The 19,044-nt window shown below is 41.3% G+C and overlaps 1 protein-coding gene across 1 annotated transcript in view; it reads right to left on the bottom strand.

The window, feature by feature from the left end:
• The window catches only part of EXT2 (exostosin glycosyltransferase 2), a 154,555-nt gene that overhangs the window by 58,283 nt on the left and 77,228 nt on the right, over nt 1-19,044 (bottom strand). Inside the window, exon 8 of the mRNA XM_081278809.1 lies at nt 13,921-14,052. Within this exon, the coding sequence (XP_081134935.1) occupies nt 13,921-14,052 (132 nt within the window). The remainder of the gene's footprint in view (nt 1-13,920; nt 14,053-19,044) is intronic.

Here is a 19,044-nt window from a genome sequence, read left to right as displayed (position 1 = left end):
ATCATTAAAGCTACAGAGTAGGAAGGAGGATCCCCACGATGTGGTCGTTTCTTAATCTCAAATTCCCTGGAATTCTAACAAGGCTTCCTGTTTTGTCTGCCATGGTCACCCCTGCTTCTCTCTGAAAAGCAGGCACGAACCCTCAGGGCCAAAGGAGATAGGCAAGGACACCACTACTGACCAGCATTAAAAAGTTCTAGAAGATAATTCTAGAACACACAGAAATCCTTTTGAATATACGGCCAAGGCCATGAAAAAAGGTAAGTCCCTGGGACCAAAACTGAAGAGAAAACTAGATGAGCTGACCGGGTAGGACTGGTGGGCTGGAGGCATGGGGTGGGGGGTGCGTGGCTGATGGGCCTGCTGATGCTGGCAGGGCAGACAGGACTTTGAGCCCTAGAAGAGCAAGGTGAGACTTACACATAAGCTAGAACTTTTTTCTTCTTTTTAATACTGGGGATTGAACCCGGGGGGTGGATGGGGGTTTTACCACTAAGTCCCCAGCACTTTTATTACTTTTTTTTTTTTTGAGACAGGGTCTTATCAAGTTATTTAGGGTACTGTTAAGTTGCTGAGATTACAGGTATACACCATTGTGCCCAACCATAAATTAGACCTCTTGAAGACCTGTGCCATCAGAGGCCAGCCTGAAACTAGTATGTGGAAGCAGAAAAACTCACTTTCCTTTCTGAACCTGAGCTTGGGGTACTGATGGGGCTGGAAGGTTCCTCTTAGTAACTTTAACAGAAGTCAGTCTTCAAATATGTCTGGGCTTTAATGAACTCTGTAGAATGAAAACACCAACTGAGGAATTAATGGTGGAAAGTGATTTATCTCTGTGGTACCTCTGGAATGCCTAGAAGAAGCAAAAAAAAAAAAAAAAAAATAAGAGTGAACAAATAATTCCTCTGGGAAATATCCCTTTACCCCAGGCTGTAAAGATCTCCACAGAACCTCAGGGAAGATGAACTCACGTTCTCAAATCATAAAACCTATCGAGAAACAACACAGCGAAAACAACAGGCAGAAGATGAATGACAAGATGAGTTCTGATACGGAACTCAGAAAATAATCAGAGAATATAAAGTAAATGTCCCAAATGATTAAAGATATAAAGAAGGAATCAAAAACATAAGGGGGGAAAAAGACAGTAGGAATAAAGGCCAGGGAGACAGATTTGTAGAACCAGACAAACTTTACAAACTCTGAAATTTAAATCACTACAGATGGGTAAAAACATGTTAGTCACAGCTAAAGGAAACAGGAAAATGGATGTGAAAAATATCATCCAGCAGTAGAGGAAAAAGAAAATGAAGAAAATCCAAGAAACAGCAAAGTGAAACTGACAAAACAAAAGGCCAGGAGAGAACGGGAGAATCTAACACAAATTCAATAGGATTCCAGAGAAGAGAGGAGTGAGAATCAGACACGAATATTCACAGAGGAAATGAGAATTTTTCCAAAAGAATTAAAGGTAAAATCCTCAGGTTAAAGAAGAAACATCACTCCAAAGTGGACGGAACATAAGAAGAAAATCACTAACTGGCAGCCACTGTAACAATTCAGGCAAGAGTCTTCAAGAAATGCTAAAGTCAGGGGATGAAGGTCTGAAAAGGAACAGGTTATTGGCACAATCTCAAACTCCTTCCCCACGAGATACCTGACGACAGGGAATGGCACATTGATATTGCAGAAACCCAGAAGAAACTTGTGACTCAAGTTATCATTATCAGCATTAGAACAAATTCACATCACCACCCTCCTAAATGATACCCCAAGAATTCATTACTTTTGTGATACTCCTGCCCACAATGTATAATTTGAATCAAATTGGGCAAAAGCATCAGATAAATTCAAATTGAGGAACATTTTGCAAAATAACTAACATGTTCTTTTTAAAAAATGTCAATATCATGCAAGGCAAAGAAAGTTTGAGAAACTATTCTACAGAAGGCTGAAAATACAATTTAATGTAATGCATGGGCTAAGATTTTCTTTTGCTATAATGAACATCACTAGGCTAACTGACAAAATCTAAATAATGTCTATAGTTAAACAATAATACTATGTGTCAATTTTTACCTCTTTATTTTTTTTTAACTCCCCCCTCGCCACGCTGCACTACTGGGGGTTGAACCCAGGGCCTCCTCTCACATGCTAGGCAAGCACTCTACCACTGAGCTACAACTCAATACTACTTCCTGATGCTTTTTGATAACTGTATCGTACTTCTGTATTGTTTTAGGTGTGACAGTGCATTACCTCTGCAACTTCTAAAATGTTCAGAAACACACACATAAAAAAAAGAATAAAGCAACTGTGATGAATTATTAACAATGGAGGAATCTGGATGAGGGGTGTACAGAAACACTCCATACCATTTTTGAACTTTAATTCTGAACTATGTAAAAATAAAGAATTAAAATTAAAAACACAGGACTGGGATAGAGCATTTATTTGCCATGAGAAGGCCCTAGGTTCAATCACCAGGACCACCAAAAACAAAAAACAAACAAACAAACAAAAAAACCAGATTTTCAGTTGGGCATGATAGCACATGCACATAGTTCCCGCACTCAGGAGGTTGAGGCAGGAGAATCAATTGAGCCCAGGAGTTTGAGATACAGGTAGGCAACATAGCAAGACCCTGTCTTAAATAAATAAAAGGGAAACTTTCTTTAAACAAGTGAAATACAGACAGAAAAACAATAAACTACATAGCAAAGCAAATACAAATAAATAGAGTAAGCAAGTCAGCTAAACCTTTCAAGGATAATAACAAGACTCAGGAATTGGAGGTACAGTTGGCCCCAAGACTCTTTAAACTCGACAAGCACTGACAGGCCTACTCTTGACCCAACCTTTGCAGAAGAAGAGAGGTTTATACTCTGGGGAAATAACTTAGAGAAATTCCAGACTCCCAGACTCCCAGACTCCAGGCATGCAAGGCTGGGTGAGGCACCACACTGAACAGTCGATGAAGAATCTGTGAAATGAAAGATGAGAACTGTCTCCTTCCTCATCCAGCTCCCTAGATCCTCGTAGCCCAGACTTAGCCATCCTCCCCCTCCCAAGGGCAGAAAGATGATTCTCCGGATCAAGGAATTTGTCCAAAAGAAACAACCTAAAAACACCAACATTTGGACAAACAACCAGTCCCCAACTTCCCAGCCTAAGTAAAGGCCATCCGTCGGGAAGACTAGCCCAGCACTGAACTCCCTACAGGCCCTCAGAGCCTGCTTTCAAATAAGAAGAGCTCCAGCAATCACCAGGTATCTGAAGGAAGCTTCCAGTAAAAAAGTAACAACCAAAATATTGAAAAGGGAATTAAAGGGAACAACAAAAGGAGCTCAAGAAAAATAAAAACAATACCACAGTAATATCTAAAGAGAGAGAAAATACTGCTTCCTTAAAACAAGAATAGAAGCTATAAAGAAATTAACTAGAAATTTCAAAAACCCTCTTACATGTTACAAGTGAACAAAATTTCAAGAAAGGTTAAAAGACAACACCAAGGGAAAAAAAGGTCTGGAAAATTAGAACAAAAAAACCAAGAGATAAGAAGACAAGAAAAATAAGGATCAATCTAGTACATGCATCATCTGTGTAACAGCAGAAGAAAATAAAGAAATAAAAGAAGAAAATTTCTTGGAAGTGAAAGACATGAATTTACATTTTTAAAAAAGGCCTACATTAGTACTCTTAGCAAAAACTACTCACCCCAGGGCATATATCATCATAAAATTCCAGAACACAATTTGCCAAGAGGAAAATAAGGTCATATATAAGACCAGGAGTCAGAACTGACATTCCATGTCTCAATAATAAAATGGAAAGGTTAAGAAGACATTAAGCCGGGCACGGTGGTTCATACCTGTAATCCCAGCAGTTCGGGAGGCTGAAGCAGGAGGATTACAAGTTTAAAGCCAGCCTCAGCAAAAGAGAGGTGCTAAACAACTCAGTGAGATCTTGTCTCTAAATAAAATACAAAATAGGGATGTGGGTGTGGCTCAGTGGTTAAGTGCGCCTGAGTTCAAAGCCTGGTACCCACTGCCCCCTCACCCCCAAAAAGACATTACAGCAATATTTCTAAAACTGAAAATTAAATCCACCTAAACCAGAATTCTACACTAGTCCATCTATTAATCAAATATAAAATAGAATAAAAACATTTTCAGACATGTAAGGATACAGAAAATTTATCTCCCATAGTCCCTTTCTTGGGAAACTACTGGAAAAAAATCAGCCAAAAAAAAGTTGGAATTTGGAAACAAGGAATTTAATAAAGCAGAGAGAAAGAAGGGGTCCCCGGAATCTGGGCAAACTGAGGGTCAGGATGATCACTGTGCAAGAGACCTGGAGAGTGACCAGCCCAAACAGAGCAGGAGAAAAGGCAGAGGGCTGGGCAGGGGAGAAGGAAGGGAAGGGAAAGGAAAGAAGAAACCTATGATTTATTTGTGCTGGATCATTTTTCTATTTTATCTGAGCATTTAGCAAAAATTAATTAGTGAAAGGACCATAGAAAAGAAAGAAAAAAGGCAACTATTAAATCCCTGGAAATAAAACATCATACAAGAAAGGACACTAGACCCAGGAATAAATGTATTAACAACCAACTAATTTCTTGACAAAGGTACTAAAAACATACAGCGAGGAAAAGATAACCTCTTCAACAAATGGTGCTGGGAAAACTGGAAATCCATATGTGAGAAGGTTAGAATTAGACCCCCTTATCTTTTACTCTGTACAAAAATCAACTCAAAATAGATCAAAGACCTTAATGTAAAACCTGAACATTTGAAACCCCTAGAAGAAAACACAGGGGAAACACGTCAAGATAATGGAGACGATGACTTCCAGAATAGGACAATCAGCTCAGGAAACAGAAACAAGAATTGACAGATGGGATTACATCAAATTAAAAAGTTTCTGCACAGCAAAGGAAACAATCAATAGGGAAGAGACGACCTACAGCAAAACAGCAAGTGATCTAATCAAAAATGGGCAAATGGCCCGAACAGGCACTTCTGAAAAGAAGTACAAATGGCCAATAAATATATGAAAAAATGTTCAACATCTCCAGCCACCCGGGATATGAAAACAAAAATCACACTGAGTATCACCTCACCCCAGTCAGAATGGTTATCATCAACAACAAAAGTAACAAATGCTGGCGAGGATGTGGAGAAAAAGGAATCCTTACATAGTGCTGGTGGAACTGTAAATGGTAAATTCCCACCAGCCACCATGGAACACTGAATGGAGGTCAAACAAACAAACAAAACCACACACCCAACTCACATTTGATTCAGCTATATCACTCCTGGTGATGAAATCAGCATATAAGAGAGATACCTGCATACGGCAGCACCATTCACAATGGCCAAGAAATGGAATCATCCAAGGTCCCATCAACTGATGAGTGGACAAAGAAAGCTGGTGTGTCTGTGTGTGTCTATGTGTGTGTACACATACACAATAAAGTATTATTCAGCAGTAAATAAGAGTGAAATTATGTCATTTACAGGAAAATGGATGGAAATGGAGTTTCATGTTAAATGAAATAAGCTGGATATAGAAAGTCAAATATCACACTTTCTCTCACATGTGGAAACAACAACAATAGGTGACCCAAAAGCAGAAGAAAGACCATTAGGAAAGGGGAAGGGGAGGGGAGACAGAGGAGGGCCAGAGAGAAGAGGAGGGAGGGGGCCAGGACCAAAACACAACATATACATGTATGGAAATGTCATAATGAAGTCCATTGATCTGCATAATTAATATGCTTTAATAATCATAAAAATTTGTTTTTGATCTGGAGCAAAAAAATGAAAGGAAATTTAATCATTAGGACTTGGTTTAGTTGAAAATAATATTTATATAGTCCTAATAATGCACACAATACATATACTGAAAAATGACGATACAGCCAACAGCAAGATGGGAGGAGAGCATCGTGCAGGTGAAGGGGAGAGAACAGGAAAAGCTGCTCACTTGGAAGGAGCCAGGCGACACTCAGTAAAAAGTGAAAAGACTGCACTGTACATATTCTGTGGGGAAATAGAAAAATCAATAGCAGAAAGCTGAGTTAAAAGCAGCTGCCCCTGGGAACAGACCCTAATTTTTATTCTATACTTTGACTGTTTGAATACATGTGTTAAGCCATAGTAATTTTTAAAACATAAAAGCAACATTGCTGAGAAAAAAGGGCGAAGCCAAAAAAGCCAAGAATCATCAACCTCTAATAAAAACAATGTGGAAATTTTTCTAATCTATAGCTATAATGACCCATTTCTTGGAAAATTACACTCAAACATTACTGATCTGGAGACATGTAAAAGGACAGAATATTAGGACTGGAGATTCATTTCCTTGAGGCAGGCTAAAAGAAATAAAAACAGGTATGAAGGATACACGGCAAGGCCGAGGTGACTGGACCTTCACTCCAGGGGCTTCAGGCCAGAGCTCCCTGGGCCTCTCCCCCCAGCCAGTTAGTTCTCTGCCAGGCCTGGGGCTCCCTCATCCTGGGAATCTGCAAATCTTCATCCACAATCTCAATGTTCCTAGAAATTCACCCACTTAGGAAAATTGGCCCCTAATGTACCCATTTTTAGACTAGATTGAACACAGGGAAATTTGAAACCCATCCTCATGGGTACTTACCCAATGTGAAGTATTGATAGACAAAGGAGACAACATCACCCCAAGGATCCTGAGGTGGCCAGACACCACCAACTGTCCTGTGACCAATGTCATCCCCACACACCTTCCTATACCCACCCCTCAACAAGTTTCCTTTAAAAGCCCCCAATCCCCAAAGCCCATCTCCCTCTGAAGACAGCCTGTGCTCCCCCTCGAGTGTGTATTCCTTGCTTCCCAAATAAATCCCTGTGGCTCAGTATCTGATGCCTGCTTACATTCCTTCCATCACCTCCAGGGCCCTATGGCCCTGGGCTGAGATCCTCTCCTCTCCAGGCATCCTAAGGTTAGAACACTTAACCACTGTGTTTTCCTGGTGGCTTGTGTGTAAATCACCTAAGCAGACCTCAAGGGAGAACCACAGTGGCTCCTGAAACCAAAGGAAGGGAACAGATGTGCTAATAAGTGAGAGCTGGTGCACGAAGGACGCCTTTGCCAAAACTGTGAGTGTGTTCTTGATGACCCTGCTGGGAGACCAAGCTCCAACACGCTCTAAGAACTACTCCACCTGCTGCCTATCCACAAGCCATGGGGTGTCAGGAAGCAGGGGTTTGACCCAGGAAAGCCAGAGCTGCAAAAGTGGACTACAAGTAAACAAAGGAGACAGGACCACATCCAAGGACAGGAGGTGTGACAACTCATCCAGCATCTGGGTGGCCACACAGATACAAATACCCTAACCAGGCATATTAGCCTGTCTCTACTGGGAAGGGCCTAGATACTTGTACAAAGGATTTGACTGACAGGATCATCGTAGCAACATCTCCAAGTTTGTCCTTTCATATTCCTTATACATGCTCCACCCAGATCTGGCTTGTGACCCAGTCTTTTACATTTTGTATCTGACCAGAATCAGCCAACGCTCCCACTGCAGACCCAGCTCAGCTTTCCTTATTCCCTGACTGCTGATCACCCATGGCTGTCTAGCTTGTTTCCACAGGAGTAAATGGCCCTCATGGAAAGGTCTAGAATTTAGGGTAGTGTTCTGGACTACTTGTGCAATGGAATCCAATAAATATAATGTCTCTAAAAACAATAAGATTTCAAAAAGCTTAAAGTTATCTAAAATTCAAGCAAAAATTCCTAAATTCCATTCATAGTTTTATCATGTCTAGGCAGCAAGAAGAAGAGGGTCTGAGAATATGCCAAGAAGGCCTCCTGGGGGGCAGGGGACGCTCCAGAATTCCAGAGAAACATTCCACAGCCTGGAAGCTCAAGGGCGCTGAGCTGAGCTAACAGACTGTTAACCTGGTACCTTTTCAACTTCAGAGTTCTGCTTCATACATCTGAGCTGGCACTTCCTCAGCTGGCAGATGATCTATTGCTCGTTAGTATTCAGAGCTGAGTGATATTTTCAGCTATTTGTACAATCACAACCCTCATGAGCGAGGGCCGCTATCTGGGCGTCTAAGCACAGGCAGCCCTGAGTTCTTCAAGTAGTTGAAATAGATGCAGCCTGAACCTAATCTCTGGATGCTTCCCATAGGTGCCCTGGGGTCAAGAAGAGGAAATGGATGGGGGATAGGGAGGGGAAAAGAGGGAAAGAGAAAGAGAGAAAGAACGAAAGCAAGCCCTCTCTCATCAGTGAATTAGGATACAGACAATAAATCATCCCACATCAAAATATGGTTCCCAGATCAGCCAGCATCAGCACCTAAGACTTGGGAACTTGCTAGAAATGCAAATTCTAGACTTCCGCCCTGGACGCAGCCAATGTGAATCTTGGGGTGAAATGGCAGGGCTCTGCACCTTAACAGGTCTTTCAGGAGAGTCTAATGTACACTAACACTTGAGAGCTGCTGCAAGAGCCCCCAAAAGCTCTCCCACATTCTTCCCCCAACTCTGATTCTGATATTATGGACAGGACTTGCCCATCAACTGCTCTGTGTAACTCTCACCTAGCCGATCCCTTGCCCTTTCCCTCTTTAAAAACTAGACTTGAGCTGAGGCTCAAAGAGGTCCATGTGAATATGCAGTTGTCATCTGAGGCATTTTTAAAAATATATTTTCAGTTGAGGACCCAATACCTTTATTTATTTATTTTTAATGTGGTGATGAGGCTGGAACCCAGTGCCCCACACATGCCAGGTGCGGGTTCTGCCACTCCCCAGCCCTGATCCAAGACTATGGCAGTTAAGGTGTCATGCTGGCTAGATTCCACTGGAAGAAGCTCGCTCATGATGGGTACAGTAATCTGTTTCAAGTCACTTCTCTGAATTCCTCATCAATGAGGACATTTCCAACCTCCCCTTTCTGTTTCAGGTCTGGTATGGTAAATGCACAACAGAAAAATGGGGTGTATCTTCATTTGGATTACTTATGATGAAAAACTTGAAAGAAACCCAAGGTCCTATCAAAAGAGTAGAGAAAATAAAAATATTGATAATATGGGCTGCAAATTCATACTGTAGACAAATAACACAGGAAATACTTCACTACATAATCTAAGGCTACATTACATTTTATTTTTTTAAATTGTCACTGAGAATATATTGTTTTAGTGGCACATGCCAGAAATCCGAGCATTCTCAGTTTAACGTGTATGTCTATATATCTCCTTGTATCTGGAGGAGCAAAGGTAAGGCGAAGGAGGGCGACTGAGGAAAGATCCAGCTATCCTGGTTAGCTCCAGAGTCAAGGACAAAGGCCTGCCAAGGCCTCTGCAAGGCCAGAAATGGCACCATAGAAGCAAAGCCGGAGTAGACTGTGAAGAATGATAACCAAGCTTTGCTGATAGGTGCGAAAAGGAAAGAAAGATCAGACGACAGAGAAACAGAAGGTAAAAAATACAGGCAGCCTAGATGTTAGGAGCTAAGAAAATTAACAATAAAAACACGCATCCTTCTGTGGCGATGAAGCTCGACAGTGGTGAGAAACCCTTCCTGAGAGACCATTCAAAACCCAGGGCCAAGCCTCCAATCCACACAGACCCACGGCTTCCAGGCTATGGTTGAGAACGAATGCGGCCAATTCCATCATGTTCTGAGGGTGTGGCCTAGTGTGGCTCATGTAATCGGCCTCATTTTACAGACAAGAACCACAAAGCACTTGGTGACAGAAGTCCTCTGAAGGCCACACCACACTGATTTGTCATCCTCACACCAAGGCCGTTCTCACATGAAGTTAAGGCAGCTGCATCTGGCCAACAGAAGACTCTCAGCTCCGGGCAGACTCCAACAGCACATCTCTGAGAAGCACAGACCATTCCTTGATTTACTGACCACGATCCACACCTCCTCCCACCTTGGGTGCCTGACACTGTAAATTTGATGGAATCTAGGGAGAGACTCCCCTGCAGACTGGGCTCAGAGTAGCCCCATCTAGAGTTGGTCAAATGTTTCTAAGGGGGGGAAATTAACTATAAATCACCAGCACTCAGGCCTCCTGTTCACTGCTTCTCTGAAGATACAGAAATGTAAGGCCACTGCTTTAAATCAGGTCTCATCACCTAAGCTCCTGGGGCATGACAGACACCAAAGTCTCCTAAAAAGGACCATTTAAGAAAGAGTTAAAGAAAAATATACATAATAGCTCTCCTAGTTATACATAAAGCTTTTGCTTTTTATGCTCATGTTTTTTCCCATGTTGAGAGCTCAGCACTTAGACACCGGCCCTGCCCATTTCTGAGGCACTGAGGATGGAACTCAGGCCTTGAACATGCTAGGCAAGTGCTCTACCAGTGAGCTACAACCCTAGCCCCCACTTTAACCATTCTGTACTCAACTAAAACACCTATTTAAAAACTACAAAATTTCATATTTTCTCCTAGTCCATGTTCTTATAAAGAGAACTAAAATTCCAACCATTTATTCTTATTAAACTTCTCTTGGTGCCCAGGATAAAGTCCCACTACTTCACACTTTCTGAGTCATGACCACCACCCGTGAGTTCTCCTGTAGAGGAACACATGCGATACTCTTTGGCTTAAACTTGCACATATGCTGGGAACGGCCCAGAGGAGGCTTAATGGCTCCCACAGAACCCCACAGGCCACACAGGGTGAGTTGTAGGTAGAAGACCTGGTTCTCAGTTACACAACCTGATAATTATGTGACCTTGGACAAGTCATCAGACACGGTGAGTCAGTCTCACTATGACCACTTCACAGATGAGAAACAGCGTCACTTTACCTACTTTTCCAGCAGGATGAGGGTCAAATAAAATAATGGATATCACGTTGGCCTGTGAACAAGTGTTAGTTGGCTTATATCTGGGATCCTGATCCCTGCTTCCCTTTCTCCCTCTCTCCATCCTTCCTTCCCCCTTTTATATATCATAGGGCTAATCTGAATTAAATTATCATAGGTATTATGATGAATACCAAGGTAAATTAGAAATGTCCTAGAAAAGCTTACAACTTTCAGGAAAGAAACAGATAATGTGCTCTAAGAGTTACAAGGAGAAGGCAGAGAAGGAAGACGTGTAAGAGTAGGCCCTGGGAGACGCTTAAGATGTGGACGTGTAGGGTCGGTGGTGGAGGAAGGCGTGCTATGGAGGACCAACCTCACAAAGACGCAGAGAAGGAAAGCACGGGGTGTCCACAGAAGGAAGGAAGCACTGTGCTGCCAGAAATCTAGAAGCTGAAAGGGAGCAAGGAGAGAGTCCTGGAGAGGAAGACGGCGGCCAGCCTGGGGAGGCCCTGCCATTAGATGGAGTCTGGATCCCAATGTCCCCTCACCATGTCCAAATTCCCTCTCTGGATAAACTACACAATATATCTCTGTCTTCCTCCACTTCTCCCTCTCTCGCCAGTCAGAGCAGTCAGCCACCCAGAGATGGCTCTAGCTGTCCTCGCTTAGTTCTCTCCTGGGTCCCTGGAGCAGTCTGTTGCCTCCAACCTTGCCTCCACTGTTGTGCACGGTCCCTTTCCACACGGCTGTCACACGCAGGCTGGTCCCTGTGCATGCGTACCATGGCACACCCTATTTCAGAAGCCGCAGTGACCTCAGTCCACAGAAAGCACTGCAAACCCTCATGCAGACACCTCGTGTCCCACCATCTGCTCCTCTCCAAGCCCAGCCTCTCCCCCTCAGGACATCCTGTCTCCTGCCATGCGGGCTCCTTGAAGTCACCCAACCCACCCGTTCCATTATTCCCCTGCACCTTTGAGTTTGTGGTTCCTTCTGGATGGAATCAAACTTTCTCCCTTTCTCTGGAAAGGGTCTGCCCTTCTCTTCAGATCACTGTTTACCACTGTTCTACAAGTACTAGTTGATGTGATTAGATAAAAGAAAAACAGTACAAATATCGAAAGAAGAAAAATTAGCAATTGTAGATATAACTATTTATCTAAAAAAATGTAAGAAAATCACCTTAAAAAAAGTGAAATACCTATAGAATTCAGGAAGAGCACAGTTACAAGACTGATACACAAAAAACAAAATGTGTCTTTACACAAATGGTAACCATGCAGAAACTATCAAGTCAGAAAGTTTTCCTTTATCAGAACACAAGATTAAAAATTTAAGAAAAAAATGTATTTTTTAAAGAAAAAATTAATCAGGACTTGTGAACAACCTATAACAATAAAACTTTTAAATATACAGCTAGAAAGATAAATCTTCCATGTAGTAAGACCTTACACAGTGCTCATGGCTCCTTCTCTCCTTTGTCCATGACACTTTCTAAGTACCATGAGTACTGCCTAAAACAACCTAAAAATTCAATATCAACCAAAACACAAATGGGATTATTTGGGGGAACCTGATAAAGGTATTGACCTTCCACTTGAAAAATACACATGAAAGGTTGGTTTTCACCTAAGTAGATAAGCAAAAGTTAAAGAACTCAGGGTTACTGAGGCATGGAGAACCAGAACACCCAAAATGCTCCCTATGGAAACTACAGGCTTTTGAAAGTGCAATTGGTTACTATCTATCAACATTCAAAATGTGTTTTCTTTAAGCAATTTATCAGATGGAATTATTTTTGTAGACATATTCATATATTCACATGTAAAGGTAAGAAAGAATGTCCCTTGTATTATATCTACTGTTAGAAAGTAGAAAAAAGAAAACAGTCTAAATGTCTGCCAATAATAGATGTATCACATAGGCACCCCAAACAAGAGAGTGGCATACAGACACCCCAAAACAACTCTACAGAGTGAAATGGAAGCGACTCTACCATCTGTCCTTAATATAGAAAAGGCAGGTGCAGAAAAAAAATTATAGCGTGATACTATTTGCATTTTTAAATATGTAATTATGCTTAATTACGAATGGAAACATTGTGAAAGGTCACCTTTGGAAACAGATTCAAGAAAGGGATGGGAAGAAGGAAATGCCACCTCATCAGGCAAAAGGTACTCACTGTTATTTCTGCCACAAGCATATGTCCTCACCCCTTAAGGGGCGTCCCAGGAGGTGCGACACTTGCCCTGTGCCCCTGCGGTCCACCCCGGTACAGGACTTACACACGGAGCTTCCTTCACTAGCTTCCCAAATGGCAGAGAGGACAGGACTGCCTCGTAGAGTGCCTAAAACCTAGTCCCCACTCAAAAAGGGCTGGACGAAAGAAGGAAGGATGGACAGACAGGGCAGGGAAGGGAACAGAAAAGCAGGTCCTGCATTAAGACAGCAGGCAGCAGCCTGCAGCTCTAGCTGAAGGCCAACTCGGGACAAGCAAGGCAACTCCCCACAGCACAAGTGCCTAGCGACCCGCGGGCGAGGAGGAGCCCCGAGGACAGCCTCTGTCTGTGCCCTCTCTCTCTGGAAGGCACAGCAAGCACTGTGGCAATGCAAAGGGCTGCGGCATCGGCATGGCACTCGCTCACTGGTTTCCTCCCAGGGGTCGGAATGTCAACTGTCATAACACACGCAGAGCACGCAGCGCGGTGGGGAGAGGAGGCTCTAAACACAAGCTTATTATTGAGTTGCTTCCAGAACTTTTTCAAGAGTTCTTAGCACTAGGACTCCAAAAATCATCAGGAAGTCTTTGATTTCCAAGACTCACGCCTCCCCACTTATCTAGACCATAAATAAACAGACTGTCTTCCTAAGCACACTGAGAAAAAGCTGGAGCTGCTGTTTCCGCATTTCTTATTTTGTCAGCGGTTCAGAATTAATTCAGTCCCCACGTTTAAAAAGCACTCTCTCATCTCAGAAGGACATTAGAAGGACAGAATTTAAGTAACCTTTACAACTATAGTTCCTTTTCCTTTCTCCCACCCTGACAGCTTGACCATGTCTCACATGGTGGGACAGCACTGAACGCACTCACCACAGCGGGAGGGTCATTCCACTCTTCATAGGAGATAGCCGCATATGGGTAGATCCGGTCATTGATAATCTGGAGAGTAGCCAGGGCAATGGCCTTAATCGACTGGAAGTATGCTTCCCAGAACCACCGTGCCTAGAAAGAAAACAGCAGAGCTGTAAGTGAGCAAGCCAGACAGTGGGGAACTAGGTGCTGGACCCGGGTCTAGGTGATTCCTTTATTCCCAAGATGGGGGTGCCTAGGGAAATGTTCCCTGCTGTGCAAGCCAGCTCCATCAGTGGGTGCGTTCACCAAATGCAGTCAGAAGAGAATGCAATACACACTGGAGTCAATTTAGATATAAGACAAACTGTGCTGATGAAAATACCAATGTGTTATATCAAGTCCATTTTGTCTTTTTTTTAAAGATATACATACTGTAAACTGCAAAAGTTTCAAATGTAACAGACCAATGAATTTTCTCATAAGTACATAATCCTGCAACTACTACCGAGTAAGAGAACATTCCAGCACCCCAGAAGAGCCCCCCATGTGTATATGCACATATAGGTATAATTTTTCCAAAATTTTACTTTCAAATTTTGTGCAAAGTTTGTCCCAAGTTTGTATCTTGTAAAAAGGTTGTTTTTTTTTTTCAGATTTTTAAAACATTTATTTATTTAATTAGGTACATATGACAGAATGTATTTTGACTCATTGTACACAAATGCAGCACAACTTTTCATTTCTCTGATTGTACATGATGTAGTGTTGCACCATATGTGCAGGCATACATGTGCCTAGGGTAATGGTGTCCATCTCATCCCACCATCTCGCCTGCTCCCACTTCCCTACCCTTTGCCTTATCAAAGTTCCTCCATTTATCCCAACCACCCCGCCCCCTGCCTTATGGATCAGCATCCACTTATTAGAAAGAATGTTCAGCCTTTGATTTTTTGGATTGGCTTATTTTGCTTAGCATGATATTCTCCAACTCCATCCAAATACCTGCAAATGCTATCATTTTATTCTCTTTAAATGTGGAGTAATATTCCATTGTGTATATATACCACAGTTTCTTTATCCATTCATCTATTGAAGGGCATCTAGGTTGTTTCCTCATTTTAGCTATTGCGAACTGAGCTGCTATACACATTGATGTGGCTGTGTTACTATAGTATGCTGACTTTAAGTTCTTTGGGTATAGACCGAGGAGTGGGATAGCTGAGTCAAATGGTGATTCCATTCCAAGTTTTCTAAGGAATCTCCATACTGCTTTCCAGATTGGTTGCACCAATTTGCAGTACCACCAGCAATGTATGAGTGTGCCTTCCTCCCCAACATCTCGCCAACATTTATTGTTGTCTGTATTCTTGATAACTGCTTTCTGACTGGCATGAGATGAAATCCTAGAGTAGTTTTGTTTTGCATTTCTCTATTTACTAGAGATACTAAACATTTCCTCATATATTTGTTGATCAAATATATATCTTCTTCTTAGAAGTATCTGTTCAGCTCCTTAGCCCATTTATTGATTGGGTTCTTTGGTTTTTTGGTGTTAAGTTTTTTAAGTTCTTTATATATCCTGGAGATTAATGCTTTATCTGACATTCATGTGGCAAAAATTTGCTTCCAAAATGTAGGCTCTCTCTTCACAAATTGATTGTTTCTTTTGCTGAGAAGAAGCTTTTTAGTTTGAGTCCATCCCATTTATTAATTCTTGATTTTATTTCTTGTGCATTAGGAGTCTTGTTAAGGAAGTCTGAGCCTAATCTGACATGATGAAGATGTGAGCCTACTTTTCCTCTATTAAGTGGATGGTCTCTGGTCTAATTCCTAGGTCCTTGATCTACTTAGAGTTGAATTTTGTGCATGGTGAGACAGGGGTTTAGTTTCATTTTGCTGTATATGGATTTCCAGTTCTCTCAGCACCATTTGTTGAGGAGGCTATGTTTTCTCCAATATATGTTTTTGGCACCCTTGTCTAGTATGAGATAAAAGGTTTTTCTCTGTGTCTTCTATTCTGTACCATTGGTCTATTGTGGTGCCAACTGCATGCCGTTTTTGTTACTATAGCTTTGTAGTATAGTTTAAGGTCTGGTATTATGATACCTCCTACTTCACTCTTCTTACTAAGGATTATTTTGGCTACTCTGGGTCTCTAATTTTTCCAAATAAATTTCATGATTGCTTTTTCTATTTCGGTAAGGAATGACATTGGGATTTTAATTAGAATCACATTGAATCTGTATAGCATTTAGGGTAGTATGGCCATTTTAACAATATTAATTTTGCCTATCCAGGAGCATGAGAGATCTTTTCATCTTCTAAGGTTTTCTTCAATTTCTTTCTTTAGTGTTCTGTAGTTCTCATTGTAGAGGTCTTTCACCTTTCTTGTTGATTCTCACTTTTTTTTTGTTTGTTTGTTTGAGGCAATGGGGTAGTTTTCCAAATTTCTCTTTCAGGATTCATCACTGATGTATAGAAATACACTTGATTTATGGGTATTGATTTTATATCCTGCTACTTTGCTGGATTCATTTATTAATTCTAGACGTTTTCTGATGGAATTTTTTGGATCCTCTAAGTACAGAATCACATCGTCAGCAAATAATGATAGTTTGAGTTCTTTTTTTTCCTTTTGTATCGCTTTCTTTGGTCTAATTGCTGATCAATTCTTGCCTGAATTTGCTTACTTAAGTCAATCTTTAATTTGTAGATCATTTTAATTATGTACGTTCTGAACTCCTTCTCTGACACTTCATTTCTTTTTTTTTTTAATTATTTTATTGTTGGTTGTTCAAAACATTACATAGTTCTTATTATGCCATATTTCACAGATTGATTCAAGTGGGTTATGAACTCCCATTTTTACCCCGTATACAGATTGCTGTGTCACATCAGTTACATTTCCATTGATTTACAAATTGCCTTTCTAGTGACTGATGTATTCTGCTGTCTATCCCATTCTCCACTGTCCCCTCACCCCTCCCCTCCCCTCCCCCCGCTACTCTCTCTCCATCCCCTCTACTATAAATCGTTTCTTCCACTTATATTTTTCTCCTACTCCTCCTTTCCTCTTATATGTAATTGTGTATAACCCTGAGGCTCACCTTCCAGTTCCATGCAATTTCCCTTAACTCTCACTTTCCCTCCCGCCTATCATCCCTGTTTAATGTTATTCTTCTTCTCCAGCTCTTCGTCTCTACCCTGTCCTTGGTTACTCCCCTTATATCAAAGAAGACATTTGACATTTGTTTTTTAAGGATTGGCTAGCTTCACTTAGCATAATCTGCTCTAATGCCATCCATTTCCCTCCAAATTCTATGATTTTGTCATTTCTTATTGCAGAGTAATACTCCATTGTGTATAAATGCCACATTTTTTTTAATCCATTCATCTATTGAAGGGCTTCTAGGTTGGTTCCACAATCTTGCTATCGTGAATTGTGCTGCTATGAACATCGATATAGCAGTGTCCCTGTAGCATGCTCTTGTTAGGTCTTTAGGGAATAGACCGAGGAGGGGAATAGCTGGGTCAAATGGTGGTTCCATTCCCAACTTTCCAAGAAATCTCCATACTGCTTTCCAAATTGGCTGCACCATTTTGCAGTCCCACCAACAATGAACAAGTGTACCCTTTTCCCTGCATCCTCGCCAGCACTTGTTGTTGTTGGATATCTTAATGGCTGCCAATCTTACTGGAGTGAGATGGTATCTTAGGGTGGTTTTGATTTGCATTTCTCTGACTGCTAGAGATGTTGAGCATTTTTTCATGTACTTGTTGATTGATTGTATGTCCTCCTCTGAGAAGTGTCTGTTCAGGTCCTTGGCCCATTTGTTGATTGGGTTATTTGTTATCTTATTATCGAATTTTTTGAGTTCTTTGTATACTCTGGATATTAGGGCTCTATCTGAAGTGTGTGGGGTAAAGATTTGTTCCCAGGATGTAGGCTCCCTGTTTATCTCTCTTATTGTTTCTTTTGTTGAGAGAAAACTTCTTAGTTTGAGTAAGTCCCATTTGTTGATTCTGGTTGTTAACTCTTGCGCTATGGGTGTCCTATTGAGGAATTTGGGGCCTGACCCCACAGTATGTAGATCATAGCCGACTTTTTCTTCTATCAGACGCCGTGTCTCTGATTTAATATCGAGCTCCTTGATCCATTTTGAGTTAACTTTTGTGCATGGCGAGAGAAAGGGATTCAGTTTCATTTTGATGCAAATGGATTTCCAGTTTTCCCAGCACCATTTGTTGAAGATGCTATCCTTCCTCCATTGCATGCTTTTAGCCCCTTTATCAAATATAAGATAGTTGTAGTTTTGCGGATTGGTTACTGTGTCTTCTATTCTGTACCATTGGTCCACTCGCCTGTTTTGGTACCAGTACCATGCTGTTTTTGTTACTATTGCTCTGTAGTATAGTTTGAAGTCTGGTATCGCTATACCGCCTGATTCACACTTCCTGCTTAGCATTGTTTTTGCTATTCTGGGTCTTTTATTATTCCATATGAATTTCCTGATTGTTTTATCTATTTCTACAAGAAATGCTGTTGGGATTTTGATTGGGATAGCATTGAACTTATAGAGAACTTTTGGTAATATCGCCATTTTGATGATGTTAGTTCTGCCTATCCATGAGCAGGGTATATTTTTCCATCTTCTGAGGTCTTCTTCTATGTCTCTTTTTAGGGTTCTGTAGTTTTCATTGTATAGGTCTTTCACCTCTTTTGTTAGATTGATTCCCAGGTATTTTATTTTTTGGGGGGATATTGTGAATGGAGTAGTTGTCCTCATTTCTGTTTCAGAGGATTTGTCGCTGATATACAGGAATGCATTTGATTTATGCGTGTTGATTTTATATCCTGCCACTTTGCTGAATTCATTTATTAACTCTAATAGTTTCTTTGTAGACCCTTTTGGGTCTGTTAGATATAGAATCATATCGTCTGCAAATAGTGATAATTTAAGTTCTTCTTTTCCTATTTTTATGCCTTTAATTTCTTTCGTCTGTCTAATTGCTCTGGCCAGTGTTTCGAGGACTATGTTGAACAGGAGTGGTGAGAGAGGGCATCCCTGTCTTGTACCAGGTCTTAGAGGGAATGCCTTCAATTTTTCTCCATTCAGGATGATGCTGGCCTGTGGCTTATCA

This window comes from Spermophilus citellus (assembly GCF_964194105.1).
Source record: "Spermophilus citellus genome assembly, chromosome: 2".
Classification (NCBI taxonomy): Eukaryota; Metazoa; Chordata; class Mammalia; order Rodentia; family Sciuridae; genus Spermophilus; species Spermophilus citellus.
Note: the sequence above shows the minus strand (reverse complement) of the source record. Positions and strands in the feature narration are given on the sequence as shown.